General features: G+C 46.8%; 1 protein-coding gene across 5 annotated transcripts; it reads left to right on the top strand.

Moving 5' to 3' along the window:
• Window positions 1-646: 646 nt before the first annotated feature.
• LOC123757205 (uncharacterized) lies at window positions 647-16,513 on the top strand. 5 transcript variants are annotated; one of them, XR_011228356.1, is made up of 7 exons: window positions 647-1,078; window positions 6,047-6,088; window positions 9,255-9,414; window positions 9,622-9,856; window positions 10,078-10,278; window positions 12,360-14,171; window positions 14,279-16,513. XR_011228356.1 is itself a non-coding variant. In XM_045740673.2 (6 exons), exons 1-6 carry the CDS (start codon window positions 783-785, stop codon window positions 13,178-13,180), a joined length of 1,752 nt encoding a protein of 583 aa, XP_045596629.1. In that variant the 5' UTR covers window positions 647-782; the 3' UTR covers window positions 13,181-16,513. The 5 variants fall into 5 exon arrangements, 4 of the variants coding, with proteins under 4 accessions (XP_045596629.1, XP_045596630.1, XP_045596628.1 ...); XM_045740673.2 differs by having other exon boundaries at window positions 6,050-6,088; window positions 12,360-16,513; XM_045740674.2 differs by having other exon boundaries at window positions 10,078-10,269; window positions 12,360-16,513.
• The last annotated feature ends 2,446 nt before the right edge of the window (window positions 16,514-18,959 follow it).

The raw sequence follows: 18,959 nt of genomic DNA, 5'->3' as shown, positions 1-18,959 counted from the left end.
TTCATCAATCAATCAATCTGTCTGCTCACTTGAGAATGAACCTTGTAGGTTCGACACGTTGTGTAAGTTATAATAAGTATAATATATTCTACTGTTAATTTTTGTTATTCTTTATTCAACCTTGAATAAATATGACATTTGGAGAACGGCTCTTCCAGTTAAACCCAAGATGCAAGAACACGTCACAGGGATTGTAGTCCTAAAGAAGAAAATAGGCAATACGGAATATGCAGTCATATTCAATAAAACACACACACACACATTATATATATATATATATATATATATATAATCAGACCAAGAAGGAAGGATTAAGACAGGAAATTCCTTAGCCACTAAAATAAAACCACTAACACGCAACAAAAGTTGATGTTTATTTCAGGAAATAAGAGTGATTTGTAAGTTAGGGAGTGAGCCGTGAGAGGTAAACAAATAGAGTGTGAGTGGGTGCGCGTGTGCAGGTGTAATGTCACCTGCAGGCGGCACCAAGGGTCAGCAGGCTCGGGGAGGGGCCACCTTAAGCTCCGCCCACCACCAGAAGTAACCAATGGTGGTGAGGTGAGTGGGCGCTGTCTGAAGCGAGTGGCCACAAGTGCCGCCAGGCCCCGCCCACTCCTGATGGCCAGGGTATGTAAGGCGGCGGGGCAGCGGCAGGAAGTAGACTTGTGCACAACTCACAGTGAAAGAAGCAGTGTAAGAGAGAGATAGCGAGAGAGAGACAGACAGACCGAGACACAAGATAAACACTGTGAGAGTGACAGATACAGCCAGAGACAGTGAGCATGAATACGCAGACTCTTGTGGCCATGTTGGCCCTGGCCACTACTGCCACGGCTCACAGCATCAGTTTCCCTGCGGGAGATGAAGACCTGAGCGCCCAGCAGCAGCGCGGGCAGGAGCAGGACACCCGTGACTCCGCGCAAGACAACTTCCTGGCCGTGGGCGAGGGCTTCGTCAGCGACTTCATGCCTGAGCTAGTGGAGGGCGAGGGCGCGCTGGAGGAGGACCATCACCCCATCCCAGACCGTGTGTTCGAGCCCATCACGCCCACCGCTCCCAGCCGGGACCACCTTGCCGAGTAAGTACTTCAAGGTCACGCCCCGTCACCCACCTTATATACTGCCGCTACTCACCACGCCCTCTTACGGGCTGCTCATGCCCGTGCCACCTCTCCGGTACCTTAATCTTCATCAATTACTCACTACCATGTCACTCGTCCCTGGGAGATCACCACAACTCCCACTCACTCATATTCATGATCACTCACTGCACACTCCGTGCCCCCTCCCCCCCCCCCCCTGGTCATCCACACAAAACGTACACATTCGCAAAGTTGACTTTTTACCAGAGACAAATAAGGTCCCGTGTGTCTCCCCTCCTCCCACTGTGTTAACACCCCCCCCCCCTAGGCGTCCCTGCTGCCCACCACGCCCCCTACACCACGCCCCCTACACCACCACCCGTGCCCACCACGCCCCCTACACCACCACCCGTGCCCACCACGCCCCCTACACCACGCCCCCTACACCACCACCCGTGCCCACCACGCCCCCAACACCACGCCCCCTACACCACCACCCGTGCCCACCACGCCCCCTACACCACCACCCGTGCCCACCACGCCCCCTACACCACCACGCCCCCTAAGCCAACAAAGGCCCCAGAAGCCCCTCCAGGTCACCAACAAACACGCTCACACAGGAATATTGAGACTGGTCTAAGAATGAGCACAGTTCCCTGAGTACGGTAACTTCCGCAGCACTTGAAGACCTTCATCAACCGCCAAAAATGCTGCGCTATTATTCACATAAACAGTTTATAGTTTTATTGGTGTACTAATGACGCCATGCCCATGGTGTGGCCTGAAGGTTAAGGTCTCACACAATGGGCTCAGGTACTGGACTCCGATCGTCTTGTCAGCTAGACAATTACAGTTTTGGTAAGTTACATGTAACTTTCATTTGCCTGTCGTGCACGGGACGGGCACCCGTCCCGTGGGCAGCAGTGGATATGTAATGGTCACGAACTGTGATGATTTATTGTATTGGTCCAGTAACGCGTCTCACAATTATTAACCCTTTCTTGTCTGAAGGGTTAGTCCATGTCCCCCTTACCCCCTCCCCCCTCCCCCCGGTCTCGTCTCTGACCCGACTCTTACTCTGTATATATTATAATTCTCTCTCTCTCTCTCTCTCTCTCTCTCTCTCTCTCTCTCTCTCTCTCTCTCTCTCTCTCTCTCTCTCTCTCTGTCTCTCTGTCTGTCTGTCTCTCTCTCTCTCTCTCTCTCTCTCTCTCTCTCTCTCTCTCTCTCTCTCTCTCTCTCTCTCTCTCTCTCTCCCTCTCTCTCTCTCTCTCTCTTCCGTAGCCCGTCAACTTTGCTACCGTGTTCTCTCCCTAGATAAAGGCTATCGTACCGTAGATGCCTGCTGTTTACTCTCATTTCCTCGCAGTTTACCTGGCTCGTGAACCAATAGGTTTTCTGTTACAGGTAATTTATCGCTTAGGATAAGGCACTTTAGTACGACAATTTGTTGACGTTGAGAACGTTGGGAGACCGGGCCGCCTCCCTCGCCTGGCCCGGCCCTCTCTAACGTCCACGATCATATCTATATTAATACCTATTATGGTTAAATAAATAATTAGTTAAATATGTTTTGTCTAAAGAAAAAAAAGTTTTAACATTGTTATAAAAATAGCCACAAGCAAAATAATTTACGTGAGTTTTAGTATTTATTTAGATGAATATGTTTTTGTGTTTTGATTTGTTTGTGAATAGGCATATTTATGCGTGGGTGTGCTCGCCTAGCTGTGCTTGCAGGAGCAGAGCTTCAGCTCATGGGTCCAGTCTTACAAGACACATTAATAAACATGCGCTATGAGGAGAGGCGAGAGAAGGTGTTTCTGCGAATACTTACACGTGCGCACGCACAAGCAAGCACACACACACACAGTTGAGAGGCGGGACCAAAGAGCCAAAGCTCAACCCCCGCAAGCACAATTAGGTGAGTACACACTCCATACACACTTTCAAATGTAGATATGATAGAGCCCAGTAGGTTCAGGAATCTGTAAACTAGTTGACTGGTGTAAAATTAGGTCAGGAGTCATTGCAATAAACAACCGGTGGCTAGAAAAGCGGGATCCAAGATCCTACAAGCACAAATAGGCGAGTAACACAATTTTTACCCAATATACAAGAAACAAGAAGCGCGATCAACTAAAACTTTACAAATGATTGATTGATTGATGAAGATTAAGCCACCCAAAAGGTGGCACGGGCATGAATAGCCCGTAAGTGGTGGCTCTTTTGAGCCATTACCAGTATCAAGAGCTAATACTGGAGATCTGTGGAGGTGCGACTGCACCCTGCGTGACGGGAAATGTCTCCCGTCCTTTACAAATGTAACCCTCTCCAATAATATTTGTCCGAGCCGACGGATTAGGTTAGCAGCCGTGGATCGCCGGGGCGTGTTAACCAGTCTTTCCATATAAACGTTGTGCGCGGGACCAAATTAAACTGATTTAACGTTGCTACCATGTTTGCGTGTTGGGGTAGCTCATCCCACACCAAAATGGCTGTGACCTTTATCCAGCAGGAAAAATATGTCTGTGTATCAAGGTTGTCAACCTTGATACAATATAACATCAACTAAGTTGCCCAAATTTTCGTGAGGGGGCAGTGCCCCTGCCCAGACATGTCTGGCGAGGGCGTCGGGTCGGTAGGACGGGGCGGGGCCAGCTGCCCCCCCCCCCCCCGCACAGTCTGCTCAGCCTAGCACAGCCTGCTCAGCATAGCACAGCCTGCTCAGCATAGTGACATGATCCCAGCTTACTGCACGCTCACTCCTCATTTTCCTCGTCACCACACTGGTTTTAGAGTGACCTTAGGGTGCTTTCAGAGTGACCTCACAGTGGTCTCAGCGTGGCCTGAACGTGACTTTAGCTTGTTCTGAATGTGACTTTAATGTGTCTTAACATGACCTTAGCGAGTCGTGAATACGATCTTAGCGTGGATTTGAGGTGCCCATGTGATGGGTATCGGGTGCATAATAAATGACTACAATCAAAATGAGGTGAAGGTGAGCGTGTACAACCCCGACCTGAGAGCCAGTGAGCGTGACCCAGCCCCAGGTGACGGGGTGTTGTGCCTTGCTCTCTGTCTCACACAACCCAACATATGTTGGAGGTTATCTTGAGGTTATCTTGAGATGATTTCGGGGCTTTTTAGTGTCCCCGCGGCCCGGTCCTCGACCAGGCCTCCACCCCCAGGAAGCAGCCCGTGACAGCTGACTAACACCCAGGTACCTATTTTACTGCTAGGTAACAGGGTGAAAGAAACTCTGCCCATTGTTTCTCGCCGGCGCCTGGGATCGAACCCAGGACCACAGGATCACAAGTCCCGCGTGCTGTCCGCTCGGTCGACCGGCTCCCTTCCTTTTGGATGAGGCAATGTGCCTCCCCTCAGTATGCCGAGTTGTGTTGTCCAGGAGGGGACAAACGCAGCCCTCTCACACCATCTCAACCTTAGTACTGCACATTTGTGTACTAATCACTCCGTGACAGACACAGACGATGTCATCAGGACGCTGGAGTGTGATACAGGTAGAGTCCGTGCCGGTATAACACGCTCGGCAACCCTGCACCAATACACCAGTCATTCTATACCTTCACCTCGTGGGTCAAGTGTGGCACAGGGTAAGGAGCAACTGTAACCATTACAAACACTGCATATCACCACTACCTCTTACTGGATAGGTAGCCAGTAAAGTAGCAGGTGAACGTCCCCCTCACTCCCCTCTCCCTTCCCCTCCCCCGTTCCTCTACCAACCCCCTACCCACCTCTCCCCTCCCCACCTCCGTACCCCTGCCCCCACCCCAGAAGCATACACTCAGTATGATGACTCAGCTCTGCTTAGCTACCAACACACACACACACACACATCGTGTCAGCAAGGCGGACAGCCCGCCTGCTATCATAACTCACACTGTATTACTCATTTCCAACCTTTTTTTCCATCGCCTGCACCACTCCATCCTCTGTACTAAAAAAAAGTGAGGATGAGGACCCACCATCACGGGGAAGGCGGCAATTAAGCACTCCTCAATACAGTATTTGATGACTTATACCTTGACATATATGCCTCATATAAATGTGATATCAGAGGAACAATTTTATCTTCATGGAGAGTCTTAATTCGATAAGTTTAGTTTGGCTATCCTTTCATACCTTATCCAAATTACCTTAACATCTGCACTAAACTTTCGGGTATGTTGAATCCATAAAAAAATGCATTTACAAGAGCCTGAAGTACGTGTTATTAATGATAATTTTGGTGGGAATAAATCGCTGGCAACAAATGCTAAGGCTGCCAACTTTGGAGTAGTAATATTTCTGTCTCCACCTGTGTCCCCTTGTTCGCGTACCGCCAGTGTTAAACAATTTAACTTTATCAACCCTGTCGATTCCTCTTAGAATTTTGTAGGTAGCGATCATGTCTCCCCGAGCTCTCCTATCTTTCAGTGACGTTTTAGGTGCATTCCACGCAGCCTTTCCTCGTAACTCATGCCTCTTAGTTCTGGGACTAGCCTAGTGGCATACCTCTGAACATTTTCCAGCTTCGTCTTGTGTTTGACAAGGTACGGGCTCCATGCTGGGGCCTCGTTGTACTCTTATGTGTTCTTGTTATCGTGTATGTTGTGTTCTTGTTATCGTGTATGTTGTTGTCTTACTAGTATGTGTCTTATCATGTATGTTGTGGCCATAACACTAGAATATGGGTGTAATCATGTATGTTGTGATCATGGCATTCTAGTAGTGTGTGTTATCATGAGTGTTGTGGTGATAACACTGGTAGTGTGTGTTATCATGAGTGTTGTGGTGATAAGACTGGTAGTGTGTGTTATCATGAGTGTTGTGGTGATAACACTGGTAGTGTGTGTTATCATGAGTGTTGTGGTGATAAGACTGGTAGTGTGTGTTATCATGAGTGTTGTGGTGATAAGACTGGAAGCCTCCCATGTTCATGATATATTGTATCGTCCCCAGCAGCGCCGACCATAACATACGAGACGACGCCAACTTCACAAGGTAAGACAACGAGGTTGCCACAGCCGGCTGCTTTGAAAAACCAAACTTTTGCTTACTTTGAAAAACTGCTTTTCATGGGTCGAATGCTTAGGAGGAAAAAGCGGCGCTTTTTACTGGTCGATTGCTAAGAAATATTGCTACTGTTAGTCGAGTGCTTTGAACCATGGCTTACTTCTTGACTGCTGTTGGAAACTCGCTTAATTCTTGGATGCTTTACAACCATACGCTTGTTGTTGATGGGTCTACAGATATAATGTAGTGGGAGCTTGCGTGAAGATACACACCTTCACTGGAACAGTGTGTTGTATAGCCATACTGGCTTAGCGCTGTCCCTTTGACGATGACTTATACTGAGACAGTGTAAGGGGCCCTTAATACTGCTTCGCTGTCCTCCTGCTTCTCCCAGGCTCTATAGTAATTCAGCAGGCGACGTGCGTCTAGAACAGACACGAGCTCCTCCACCTACACTCCACGATATAATCTTACACTGCAGATGGCAAACATTACTGCTTTGTGTTGATCAAGTATACCACACACTCTCCTCATCAGTACAGGGAGGAGTCTCTTCTCTGCAATGTCTTCGCTCACTACAAGTTTTTTAAAATGTTCTGCTGATATATATATCAGTAACAAATTATTTATTCAGTAACATTTATTCAAATTATTATTTATTCAAATTATTTATTCAGTAAAAAAATTATTCAGTAGCAATTATATATATAATTGATATATATATATATATATATATATATATATATATATATATATATATATATATATATATATATATATATATATATATATATATACAGTATACATATATATATATATATATATATATATATATATACAGTATACATATATATATATATATATATATATATATATATATATATATATATATATATATATATATATATATATATATATAAAAGCCAGATTAATAGCTCGTAGTTTTCTAAGAGATAAAATTATATTAGTATTGGGAATACTGATAATTGTCACATAAGTTGTTACCATTTATTTAATACATTTAACAGAGAAAAGTAACAAATATCCATTAAAATTTGTCATATGTGAGTGAAGCATTTCCGCCAGCGTCCACAGGATGGGTAGAGTAGTTGAGCCGTGACGGTACCCTTATATGGGCTACATAATACACCAAGTGAAGTAAGCGTCTACCACAATTGTAGATGGAGGGGTAGCAAGCACGGGGTAGATGAGAGTTGTGGGTGTTGGTGGGGAACCTGAGTATGGTTGAGACATTCTGCTACCACCAGAGTAGTAGTAGTGGTTGCTACTACTACCATCAGGGAGTATTATCAGTAGCAGCCAGGGGTCACGGCACCTCCCTCCTTCTCTCACTGATGATGTTCTGTCCTCCCTAGCTGGCCTTGTTTTCACACACACTCCCCCCCCCCCCACACACACACACACACACACACTCCCCCCCCCCCCCACACACACACACACACACACTCCCCCCCCCCCCCCCACACACACACACACACACACACACACACACACAGAGGAAAGTGTAAAGTAATGAAAGTAGGCGAAGGGAGCAGAAGGCGAACACAAGGTACCATCTGGGAGGTGAAATTCTGCCAGAGTCAAATAGAGAGAAAGATCTGGGAGTTGATATCCCACCGAATCTGTCCCCAGAAGCCTACATCAAAAGGATATCACCACCGGCATATGCTAGGTTGGCCAACATAAGAACTGCCTTTAGAAACTATGTAAGGAATCATTCAGGACCCTGTATACCACTTATGTCAGACCAATCCTGGAAAATGCAGCTCCAGCCTGGAGTCCATACCTAGCTAAACACAAAACAAAGTTAGGGAAGATTCAGAGGTATGACACCAGACTCGTCCCGGAACTGAGAGGTATGAGCTACGAGGAAAGGCTACGGGAGTTAAACCTCACGTCCCCGAAGACAGAAAAGTAAGGGGAGACATGATCACCACCTATAATATTCTCAGGAGAATTGACAGGGTGGACAAAGACAAACTATTTATCATGATTGGAATACGAACAAGGGGACGCAGGTGGAAACTTAGTACCCAGATGAGCCACAGAGATAGAAAGATTTTTTCTGTGAGAGGTCACAACGTCTGTGAGAGGTCACAACGTCTGTGGGAGGTCACAACGTCTGTGGGAGGTCACAACGTCTGTGAGAGGTCACAACGTCTGTGAGAGGTCACAACGTCTGTGAGAGGTCACAACGTCTGTGGGAGGTCACAACGTCTGTGAGAGGTCACAACGTCTGTGAGAGGTCACAACGTCTGTGAGAGGTCACAACGTCTGTGGAAGGTCACAACGTCTGTGAGAGGTCACAACGTCTGTGAGAGATCACAACGTCTGTGAGAGGTCGCAACGTCTGTGAGAGGTCACAACGTCTGTGAGAGGTCACAACGTCTGTGAGAGGTCACAACGTCTGTGGGAGGTCACAACGTCTGTGGGAGGTCACAACGTCTGTGAGAGGTCACAACGGCTGTGAGAGATCACAACGTCTGTGGGAGGTCACAACGTCTGTGGGAGGTCACAACGTCTGTGGGAGGTCACAACGTCTGTGGGAGGTCACAACGTCTGTGGAAGGTCACAACGTCTGTGAGAGGTCACAACGTCTGTGAGAGATCACAACGTCTGTGAGAGGTCACAACGTCTGTGAGAGGTCACAACGTCTGTGAGAGGTCACAACGTCTGTGAGAGGTCACGACGTCTGTGAGAGGTCACGACGTCTGTGAGAGGTCACAACGTCTGTGAGAGGTCACAACGTCTGTGAGAGGTCACAACGTCTGTGAGAGGTCACAACGTCTGTGAGAGGTCACGACGTCTGTGAGAGGTCACAACGTCTGTGAGAGGTCACAACGTCTGTGAGAGGTCACAACGTTGTACCAGGTGTGTTCCACAGCACTTCAGGTGCCGTGGTGCAGCCATTCATGTGTGGGTATAGTGAAGTAATGTCAAGCGTTGAGATTACTTATATAATTATTTTCTGGTGTAAGAGAGAGGCAGTCGTTATAGTATACGCATGGCTAAATGACGACAGTTACATGCGTTTCAGCATATACTAATATACGCGCGCGTGTTAGATAAAGTAGTATCGTGAATGGTGATGTAACACGTAATTAACAATACCTCTCCTCCTTGCCACGCGCAGCGCTCGGGAGCTGGCCAAGCTGAACATCATGGACCGCATCCTGATCGCCTTAGGGCCGCCCTTCGGAGAGAAACTACCCAAGGCTCCCACCAATGACACCCTGGCCACTGTCTCCACCCCCATCAACATCACCGCTGAGCCCTGCCCTTACAAGTACAAGGTGAGTACCCGCGGTGAAGAGCAGGCTCCGGCCCGCTCCTCCAGCAGCGGGAGCACTTCGCTCTTTAACAGACATGTTAGCTTACCTTGAAATATCTGACATCAACAATGAAGTTGAAATTTAACTTCAGTAAACGATGGCGCTAATCAGTCATAGAATTAAACACCGTATTTTTTAGATACATAAATATGATGTGTGTCTCCACAGAGATGTTCGTCTCAGACCTACTTCCCTTCGTGTGACATCCCTCGCCACGCCGACCCGGAGATCTGGCCTCAACGATTCAATCTCTTCTTCAATATTTCCGCCGACTTCGACAGCAGACTGGACGTGATCAACGCTACCCTCCGACTCTTCAAGAACAACTCCCCGCCGCTCCAGTACCCCAAAACCTTGCTCATCGAGGCTTTTGTCTACACGAAGAGCCTCACTCGTAAACGATGTGAGTGTATTATAAAATGTTGAATGCCATCTGGTGCACATTTCCCAAATGTAATAGTAGCTAGACTGAAACAAAATTATATCGAGATTAGCTGCTAAACCACAGTATTCTCATGCCAGCCAAATTGCTCAGAGTTTATTCAATTATTTCTCAGTATAGACAGACATGCGTGGATATTGTTACACAGACTTATATTGGGTGTCTCTCTCTCTCTCTTGTAGCCAGGAAGAACTTGGTGGCAGACGCCCAGGTGTCCAGCGAGTACCTGGGATGGGTGTCTCTCCCCGTCGACTTGATGGCGCACAGGTGGAAGCGACAGAGAAATAACCACGGCCTCCTCATCACAGTGAGCGACATCGATGACACCCCCTGGGACGCCCCCCGCCTCTTCGTCACCATGGACTGCACATCTGGTAATTACAGTGCGTACCAGCCCCGCTTCTGCTGTTCCGCGTCTCGCTCAGTCCTGACACCGGATTTAACGCCCCGCAAATAGCACCACAATTCTAATACTTAGCCATAAAGGGCAGCCTTATACATTACAAAAGTGCTGTTCGATACAATTTGTTCACGAATATGAGTGAACATAGCTGTGGGCTGAACATCTCCTCCCCCCCCTCCTGCCTCCCTAGATACAAGCCAGACGAGCACTTAAGCTGCCACGGAGCTGCTCACACACGCACTCAGCACCACGCACTCAGCTCACACACGCACTCAGCACCACGGCTGTACACACCAAGCCTCCTCCTATACAAGATACAAAAGTTTAACTATATTTCCACAACTTATAAACTTCCCTAACGTATCATGAAAACATTATCCTTAGTCACGCAACTGTATTATACTTTGTTTCCTGTGAGAAGAGTCCTCCCTCACCCCTCACAGACGAGTCCTCCCTCACCCCTCACAGACGAGTCCTCCCTCACCCCTCACAGACGAGTCCTCCCTCACCCCTCACAGACGAGTCCTCCCTCACCCCTCACAGACGAGTCCTCCCTCACCCCTCACAGACGAGTCCTCCCTCACCCCTCACAGACAAGTCCTCCCTCACCCCTCACAGACGAGTCCTCCCTCACCCCTCACAGACGAGTCCTCCCTCACCCCTCACAGACAAGTCCTCCCTCACCCCTCACAGAAGAGTCCTCCCTCACCCCTCACAGACGAGTCCTCCCTCACCTCTCACAGACGAGTCCTCCCTCACCCCTCACAGACGAGTCCTCCCTCACCCCTCACAGACGAGTCCTCCCTCACCTCTCACAGACGAGTCCTCCCTCACCCCTCACAGACGAGTCCTCCCTCACCCCTCACAGAAGAGTCCTCCCTCACCCCTCACAGACGAGTCCTCCCTCACCTCTCACAGATGAGTCCTCCCTCACCCCTCACAGACGAGTCCTCCCTCACCCCTCACAGACGAGTCCTCCCTCACCTCTCACAGACGAGTCCTCCCTCACCCCTCACAGACGAGTCCTCCCTCACAGACGAGTCCTCCCTCACCCCTCACAGACGAGTCCTCCCTCACCCCTCACAGACGAGTCCTCCCTCACCTCTCACAGACGAGTCCTCCCTCACCCCTCACAGACGAGTCCTCCCTCACCTCTCACAGACGAGTCCTCCCTCACCCCTCACAGACGAGTCCTCCCTCACCCCTCACAGACGAGTCCTCCCTCACCCCTCACAGACGAGTCCTCCCTCACCTCTCACAGACAAGTCCTCCCTCACCCCTCACAGACAAGTCCTCCCTCACCTCTCACAGACAAGTCCTCCCTCACCCCTCACAGACGAGTCCTCCCTCACCACTCACAGACGAGTCCTCCCTCACCCCTCACAGACAAGTCCTCCCTCACCCCTCACAGACGAGTCCTCCCTCACCCCTCACAGACGAGTCCTCCCTCACCCCTCACAGACGAGTTCTCCCTCACCCCTCACAGACGAGTCCTCCCTCACCCCTCACAGACAAGTCCTCCCTCACCCCTCACAGACGAGTCCTCCCTCACCCCTCACAGACGAGTCCTCCCTCACCTCTCACAGACGAGTCCTCCCTCACCCCTCACAGACGAGTCCTCCCTCACCTCTCACAGACGAGTCCTCCCTCACCCCTCACAGACGAGTCCTCCTTCACCTCTCACAGACGAGTCCTCCCTCACCCCTCACAGAAGAGTCCTCCCTCACCCCTCACAGACAAGTCCTCCCTCACAGACGAGTCCTCCCTCACCCCTCACAGAAGAGTCCTCCCTCACCCCTCACAGACAACTGTGGATGCCCTTCACCAATCCGTCTCACTCCTCAACAATATATCAGCAGGTTATTCATAATCACTTGTGACCAAGAATTTACATTTAAAGATTTTATTGTATTCACATATTCTTAATTAATTAATATCAACAGTAATGAGAAAAATTAGCCAATTTAAAACTCTTTAATGTTTGTTTTCTTTCGTATCATATAATGCATAATAAAGGATGTTGTGGAAAGTATTAACCATGAAAGTGTGGGTTGCTTGCAGGTCAGGTACCGCTGCCTTTTGAGGTACAGACAGACGAAGAAAGTCAGCGCTACCCGGCCCTCAACGTCCGCCTGGGAAGCCCCGACGACGAAGGAGAGGCGGCCAACCAGCCATCACCTAGCCCCATGCCACAGCTGGAGGGGGTGACCATGGACGTGCAGTCAGACGACCCCACCGCCTACGACTACTACGAGTATGGCTCCGCCGTCCCCCATCGCCACCCCTCCATGCCCGGCCACTCGCCCACACACCATCACAACCGCGCTTATTCCAATAATTTATCTCATGGGAAATCTCAGGATAAAGTAAGTAGCATAGCCGGAAGCGGACACATTCACAGCAATAAGCAGTTCTTGGGCAATAACCAGGCCTTGGGTAGTAGTCACCCAAGTAACCCAGTGGGCAGCGGCCATCCACTGAGCAGTAACCACCCACTAAACAGTAACCACCCATTGAGCAGTAACCACCACCTAAACATCAATCACCCGAGTCAAACAAACCACCAAGCTAACCACGGTCACGCCAACAACTACTACCCTGACGCTCATCAAGATGATTTTCAGGAGGAAGTAGACTCTGAGGTAAACCCAAGAGTGTACAGTACACAAGCGACCCTAACTGCCATCAGTCGCAGCATCAGTCTTGGAGAACGGGGGTCGTCAGAACGAGGGTTCTCAGGAGAGCGTGGTTCCTCAGGAGAGAGAGGGTCGTCGAGTCAGCCAACTGCCGCCACAGACGAGGGCCGCAGCCAGCGTCAACGAGGGACCAACAAAGATAAGCGATATCGTAAGAAACAACGCACTCACCACCGTCGTGGCTAGGAGCGGCGCCCAGGCCTCCCCAGCAGCAGTGCGAGGCAGCCAGGCCCGCCTCCACACCCTCAGGAAGCCAGGATCTGTTGGCGACATTGTCGTTCAGTCCTAAACTACGTCCTACCTGAGTCCCGCCATTGTACATAGCGTTGCTGATGCTCCAGTTCCTTGTCTCGCTTTATTTATGAGAGTGAGTGCGTCTTTTTTATGAGTTATGAGAGAAAACGTCTTTGTGTACACGTGGTGCTTACGCTCTGCACTAGGAGCTCTCTGTTCATAATATGTGAAGGTGTGTACGCATTTTTCCGTGTATCAAGAGGCAGCGTCTGAGAGCCCGCCATGGTGCCAAGCAAAGACCCGCATCTCCGGGTATAATATGTGGTGTATGTGAGTGTGTGTGTGTGTGTTTGTATATAAGCGTGTGTGTGTGTGTTTGTATATAAGCGTGTGTGTGTGTGTTTGTATATAAGCGTGTGTGTGGGGCCGGGTTTCATTATCCTGTCACACCACATGAGTATGACCACAACCGGCTCGCCTTTGTCTTGTGGTAGAATCGCATTCCAAGTCAGTCTGTTCAAGTCAATTCGTGTACCTTGACTAACATGTGCCATACGCCAAGTCATATAATACTAAGAAGTTTTTTAACGGGCAAAAGTGTGGCAAGTATGCTAAGTCGCAAGTGTTGAGCGACCATGGCTGGCAGCGTGTTTAGCGTGAGCTCGCGCGCTAACGTAGGTGTGTGCAGGCCTCCGCGCCCGTACACCACCAGCCCGCCACTCTCACCCGCGCCCCGACTCTGCCCCTCCACCTTCCACCAACCTCACTTATTTTTATAGATGTAATTCCCCGGGTGTTCCGCAACCCACTACGCTACCTGTAACTTTATTACTTGGAGGGTCAGTGTCCGGGGCGCTGGTGCCTGCCATTACTCACCATGTCCGTGTCCACCTGGAGGCTTCGCAGTGTCACCCACACCGCGATGTTCCATGTCCCCCCCAAGGCTATAGGGCTCCCCAAGGCTATAGGGCCCCCCAAGGCTATATGGCCCCCCAACGATAAAGGGCCCTCAAGGCTATAGGGCCCCCCAAGGCTATAGGGCCCCCCAAGGCTATAGGGCCCCCCAAGGCTATATGGCCCCCCAACGATAAAGGGCCCTCAAGGCTATAGGGCCCCCCAAGGCTATAGGGCCCCCCAAGGCTATATGGCCCCCCAAGGCTATAGGGCCCCCCAAGGCTATAGGGCCCCCCAAGGCTATAGGGCCCCCCAAGGCTATAGGGGCCCCCCAAGGCCCCTCGAGCCTGACTGTGTGGCTCAACTTCTCCAGCCTCTGTTGGGTAGTGTCTTGGGTTTATATATATATATATATATATATATATATATATATATATATATATATATATATATATATATATATATATATATATAGTTTGTGTGTGTGTGTGTGTGTGTATCACGAAAATAAACACGTGATTAAAAATGTGACAGTGTCAGACCACGGAGGAAAATTGAAACAGGAATTTCCTTAAGTACTTTCGTATGTTAATACATATAGTATTCAGACTCCTTCTGAGGATGTATTAATATACGAAAGTACTTAAGGAAATTTCTGTTTCAATTTTCCTCCGTGGTCTGACACTCATATATATATATATATATATATATATATATATATATATATATATATATATATATATATATATATATACATATATATATATATATATATATATATATATATATATATATATATATATATATATATATATATAATATATATATATATACATATACATATAATTAGTTAGTTTGATAAGTTTAAACGGGTATTAGAGTCACATGTGAATATAAAAACTGTACCTGCTATCTATTCAAGGAAGACGAGCTGAGCTGGTCGGTCGTGGGAGACTTGAGAGCTCAGGGTAGAAGGGAAGGAGGAACCAGGTAGTGGCTTCTCCTCACAATAAGCTGAGACCTCAGTTTAGGAACCTCTTGTTAATAATATACCAGTCACACTGATCCTTACCTGTCTTGTCAGTCTTACCTTCTGTACATGTTAACTATGTACATGTTAACTGTACATGTTAATTCTGTACTTGTTAACTCTGTACTTGTTAAGTGTACATGCTGGTGCCACTTCATATGTGAAATGTTTAAGGAAGTTACATAATGTTTCTTCTTTGAGTGTACAAGTGATGTGCGGTGGGAGATGTTTCTCAAGACTAGTTAATATTATTAAGGAAAATATGGCGTTGTACTTCCCGTGGTGCTTGAGCGGCCTCCTTACTAACTTAGTGTGTGGTGTGGTACTAGTTCCACACCACACATATCATCCAATGACATTGTTGTTAGTAGCACTAAAGCCCGGACTTACTTCTATGACATAATTAAGTAATTACTTCACTAGTCTGGTTTCGCCTCAATGACAAGCGTCCATTATGACAGCTACCCAGGTGATCATTCAACAAATTATATGTTTACAAATTTGTAATATTTGTTTGGAAATTACAAACCCATCTGAGTTTAAGACTAAATGTGAGCAGCAGAGTAGAGTGTGGAGCTGTCAGTGTGGGGACAACACGACTTTGAAGGTGAAATACCAAAGCGAACTATGAGGGGTCAGTCCTAGCACCTCGAGTGTTCATGTATTGGTGTGCATGTTGAACTTGTTTGTCCTAGTTATCCGCCTCATTGTTGTTATATGTTGTTGTTATAGATTCAGCTACGCGGAACAAGTTCCAAGTAGCACGGGCTATGGTGAGCCCGTAACTTACCTGGCACAAGAGCGGGGCAAGAAGCACGGGCTATGGTGAGCCCGTAGTGGCCGGGAGATGTCTCCCGCCGCCTCACTGTTTATTATAACTTATACTACGACTGAGGTTGATGAGAGAGCTTCCAGCACCGAGGGCTTGTGGACACCAAGGCTACACTATAGCCATGTCTGGGTGTGTGTGTCTATTCAAGGTCTCAGTATATTCGAAAATACAAATGTAGCTCTAATATTTTTAGGGTTGTATTTCTACTTAAAAACCTTGATTATCAGTGTCTAGGTATAGAACTACCGTAGTAAACTTACAAAAGCTTCCGAACTGTAGATGGATGTACGTGTGTTTGTAAACTATTTACAAAATGCTAATAGGCTTGCTTTGTACAATTGAGTCTACCTAGTGTGGTGACACTGTATTAAGTTTATTGGGATATTTGAATGGAGCGCCTTAGCCGTTGACACGAGGCTAACTCTGCCTAACTAGTGTTGTGTGCTGTAAAACTGTGTAAATAGTAATTTTATCCTGATTGTACATATAGATTTATTTTATTTCAGTAAATAATTTTCTAGATATTTAATTTTGTCTTTTATTTACCATAACAAAATTATTTCAGATATAATCATTTTGATAATTAATATCACAAGAGCAATTGATCGACGTTCATGTGGCACTAAGGAACGTGTGGCACAAAGAACGTTCATAGTGCCACAATGAACAAAGTTCGTTGTTCGAGGCATGAACAAAGTTCATTGTTCGAGACACATAACCTTCGCTAAGTTTATGTGCATTTCATGTGACTTATAAGTTTGTTAACCTGTCAATAAAAGTCTGAGCTCTAAGTCACTCTCAGGTAAAACTGACACAAAATTACCCGTGAAGCAAAGTATATGCTCCTGCCCCACACGAAGACGAAGGTAAGCATTCCAAAAGCATCTACATACCAAGAATGGTGTCTTAAGGGTTTGTTGTAATACGGTGTCATAGGAGACGAGACTGGGAAGTTGGAGAGCCAAGCCTCGCAAAGACAGCGTGAGCTCCCTCAACACCTGCTCCAGAACACGCTCCCTGTAGGTTGTTCATAACGTAGGAGCTAAATGAACAATCCACCCGAGGCGAAGCGTTTGTATGAATCAATATTTCGGAACAACACTCAGCTAAGACAATGAGAACTGAGAACTCAAAATTGCAAAAGGAGACTGACAAATTACAAGACTGGGCAAACAATTGTGTGTTAACAAATCAGCCCCCAGTAAACAAGATATATATATATATATATATATATATATATATATATATATATATATATATATATATATATATATATATATATATATATACATATATATATATATATATATATATATATATATATATATAGAGAGAGAGAGAGAGAGAGAGAGAGAGAGAGAGAGAGAGAGAGAGAGAGAGAGAGAGAGAGAGAGAGAGACATATATATATATATATATATATATATATATATATATATATATATATATATATGTCGTACCTAGTAGCCAGAACGCACTTCTCAGCCTACTATGCAAGGGCCGATTTGCCTAATAAGCCAAGTTTTCATGAATTAATTGTTTTTCGACTACCTAACCTACCTAACCTAACCTAACCTAACTTTTTCGGCTACCTAACCTAACCGAACCTATAAACATAGGTTAGGTTAGGTTAGGTAGGGTTGGTTAGGTTCGGTCATATATCTACGTTAATTTTAACTCCAATAAAAAAAAATTGACCTCATACATAATGAAATGGGTAGCTTTGTCATTTCATAAGAAAAAAATTAGAGAAAATATATTAATTCAGGAAAACTTGGCTTATTAGGCAAATCGGGCCTTGCATAGTAGGCTGAGAAGTGCATTCTGGCTACTAGGTACGACATATATATATATATATATATATATATATATATATATATATATATATATATATATATATATATATATAACTCACACCCCAGAAGTGACTCGAACCCATACTGCCAGGAGCAACGCAACTGGTGTGTACAGGACACCTTAATCCACTCGACCATCACGACCGGACAAAAGGAGGTGATAGCCGAAGTTATTTGAACCCCCCCGCCCCCCCCCCCCCGCCGGCACTCGGATGATAATCTTGGGCATAGTATTTTATCAAATCACCTCATTCTTTGGGGCACACGTGAGGAACACAAATACGAACAAGCCTGAATGGTTCCCAGGACTATATGCAACTGAAAACTCGCACCCCAGAAGTGACTCGAACCCATACTGCCAGGAGCAACGCAACTGGTGTGTACAGGACACCTTAATCCACTCGACCATCACGACCGGACAAAAGGAGGTGAAGGCCGACCAGGATTTCAAACCCATGACATCCAGAATCACCCCCTAAACGTATACAGTACCGTGACCTCCAAACCATTGATAGATCAATGGTGCAATGGTCACGGCGAGTCCTTCAGTTGGTAAGTAACTTACCGCGCCCCAAAAACTTACCTCTTCCCGGCATACATGTCTGTTGACTGTTCATGGGTAAATGTTTACAGAAAGATTGTTACTACAAGGCATATTATGACAAACACAAATTGTTCAGCATTGTACTTACCAATGGATCTTGTAAAACATCTAAGTACATCCCTACAACATCCTCAATGTAGTTGTAGACATCGCTGGTGCTCATGGATATTACACGGTGGTCACTGATCCTCCTGAGGAATATTTTTTCTTATAAATACTAGCATCGCAAATGGCAGAGTCACGTGACACGTCTTGCACTCAATCTTTGTATCTTTTCTAATATCATTTCTAGTGTAAATATTCTGCATCTTGTTTTTATGTCCTATAGATGCAGTTAGACGGGAAATTGAATTAGTACATGTTCTTTTTAATCCTAGTAACGATTTTTATTATTCATTCGTTTCTGATGAGGCTAGTGACGTGTCACTCCTGGTGGTAGCACTGAGAAGCCGCCTGTGGGGGTCCTATATGATGAAGGGTCTTCATCTGCTGTACACAGTGACTATATCTCTCAAT

This window comes from Procambarus clarkii, chromosome 13 (assembly GCF_040958095.1).
Source record: "Procambarus clarkii isolate CNS0578487 chromosome 13, FALCON_Pclarkii_2.0, whole genome shotgun sequence".
NCBI classification, from domain to species: domain Eukaryota; kingdom Metazoa; phylum Arthropoda; class Malacostraca; order Decapoda; family Cambaridae; genus Procambarus; species Procambarus clarkii.
This window is presented reverse-complemented; position numbering and strand designations above follow the sequence as displayed.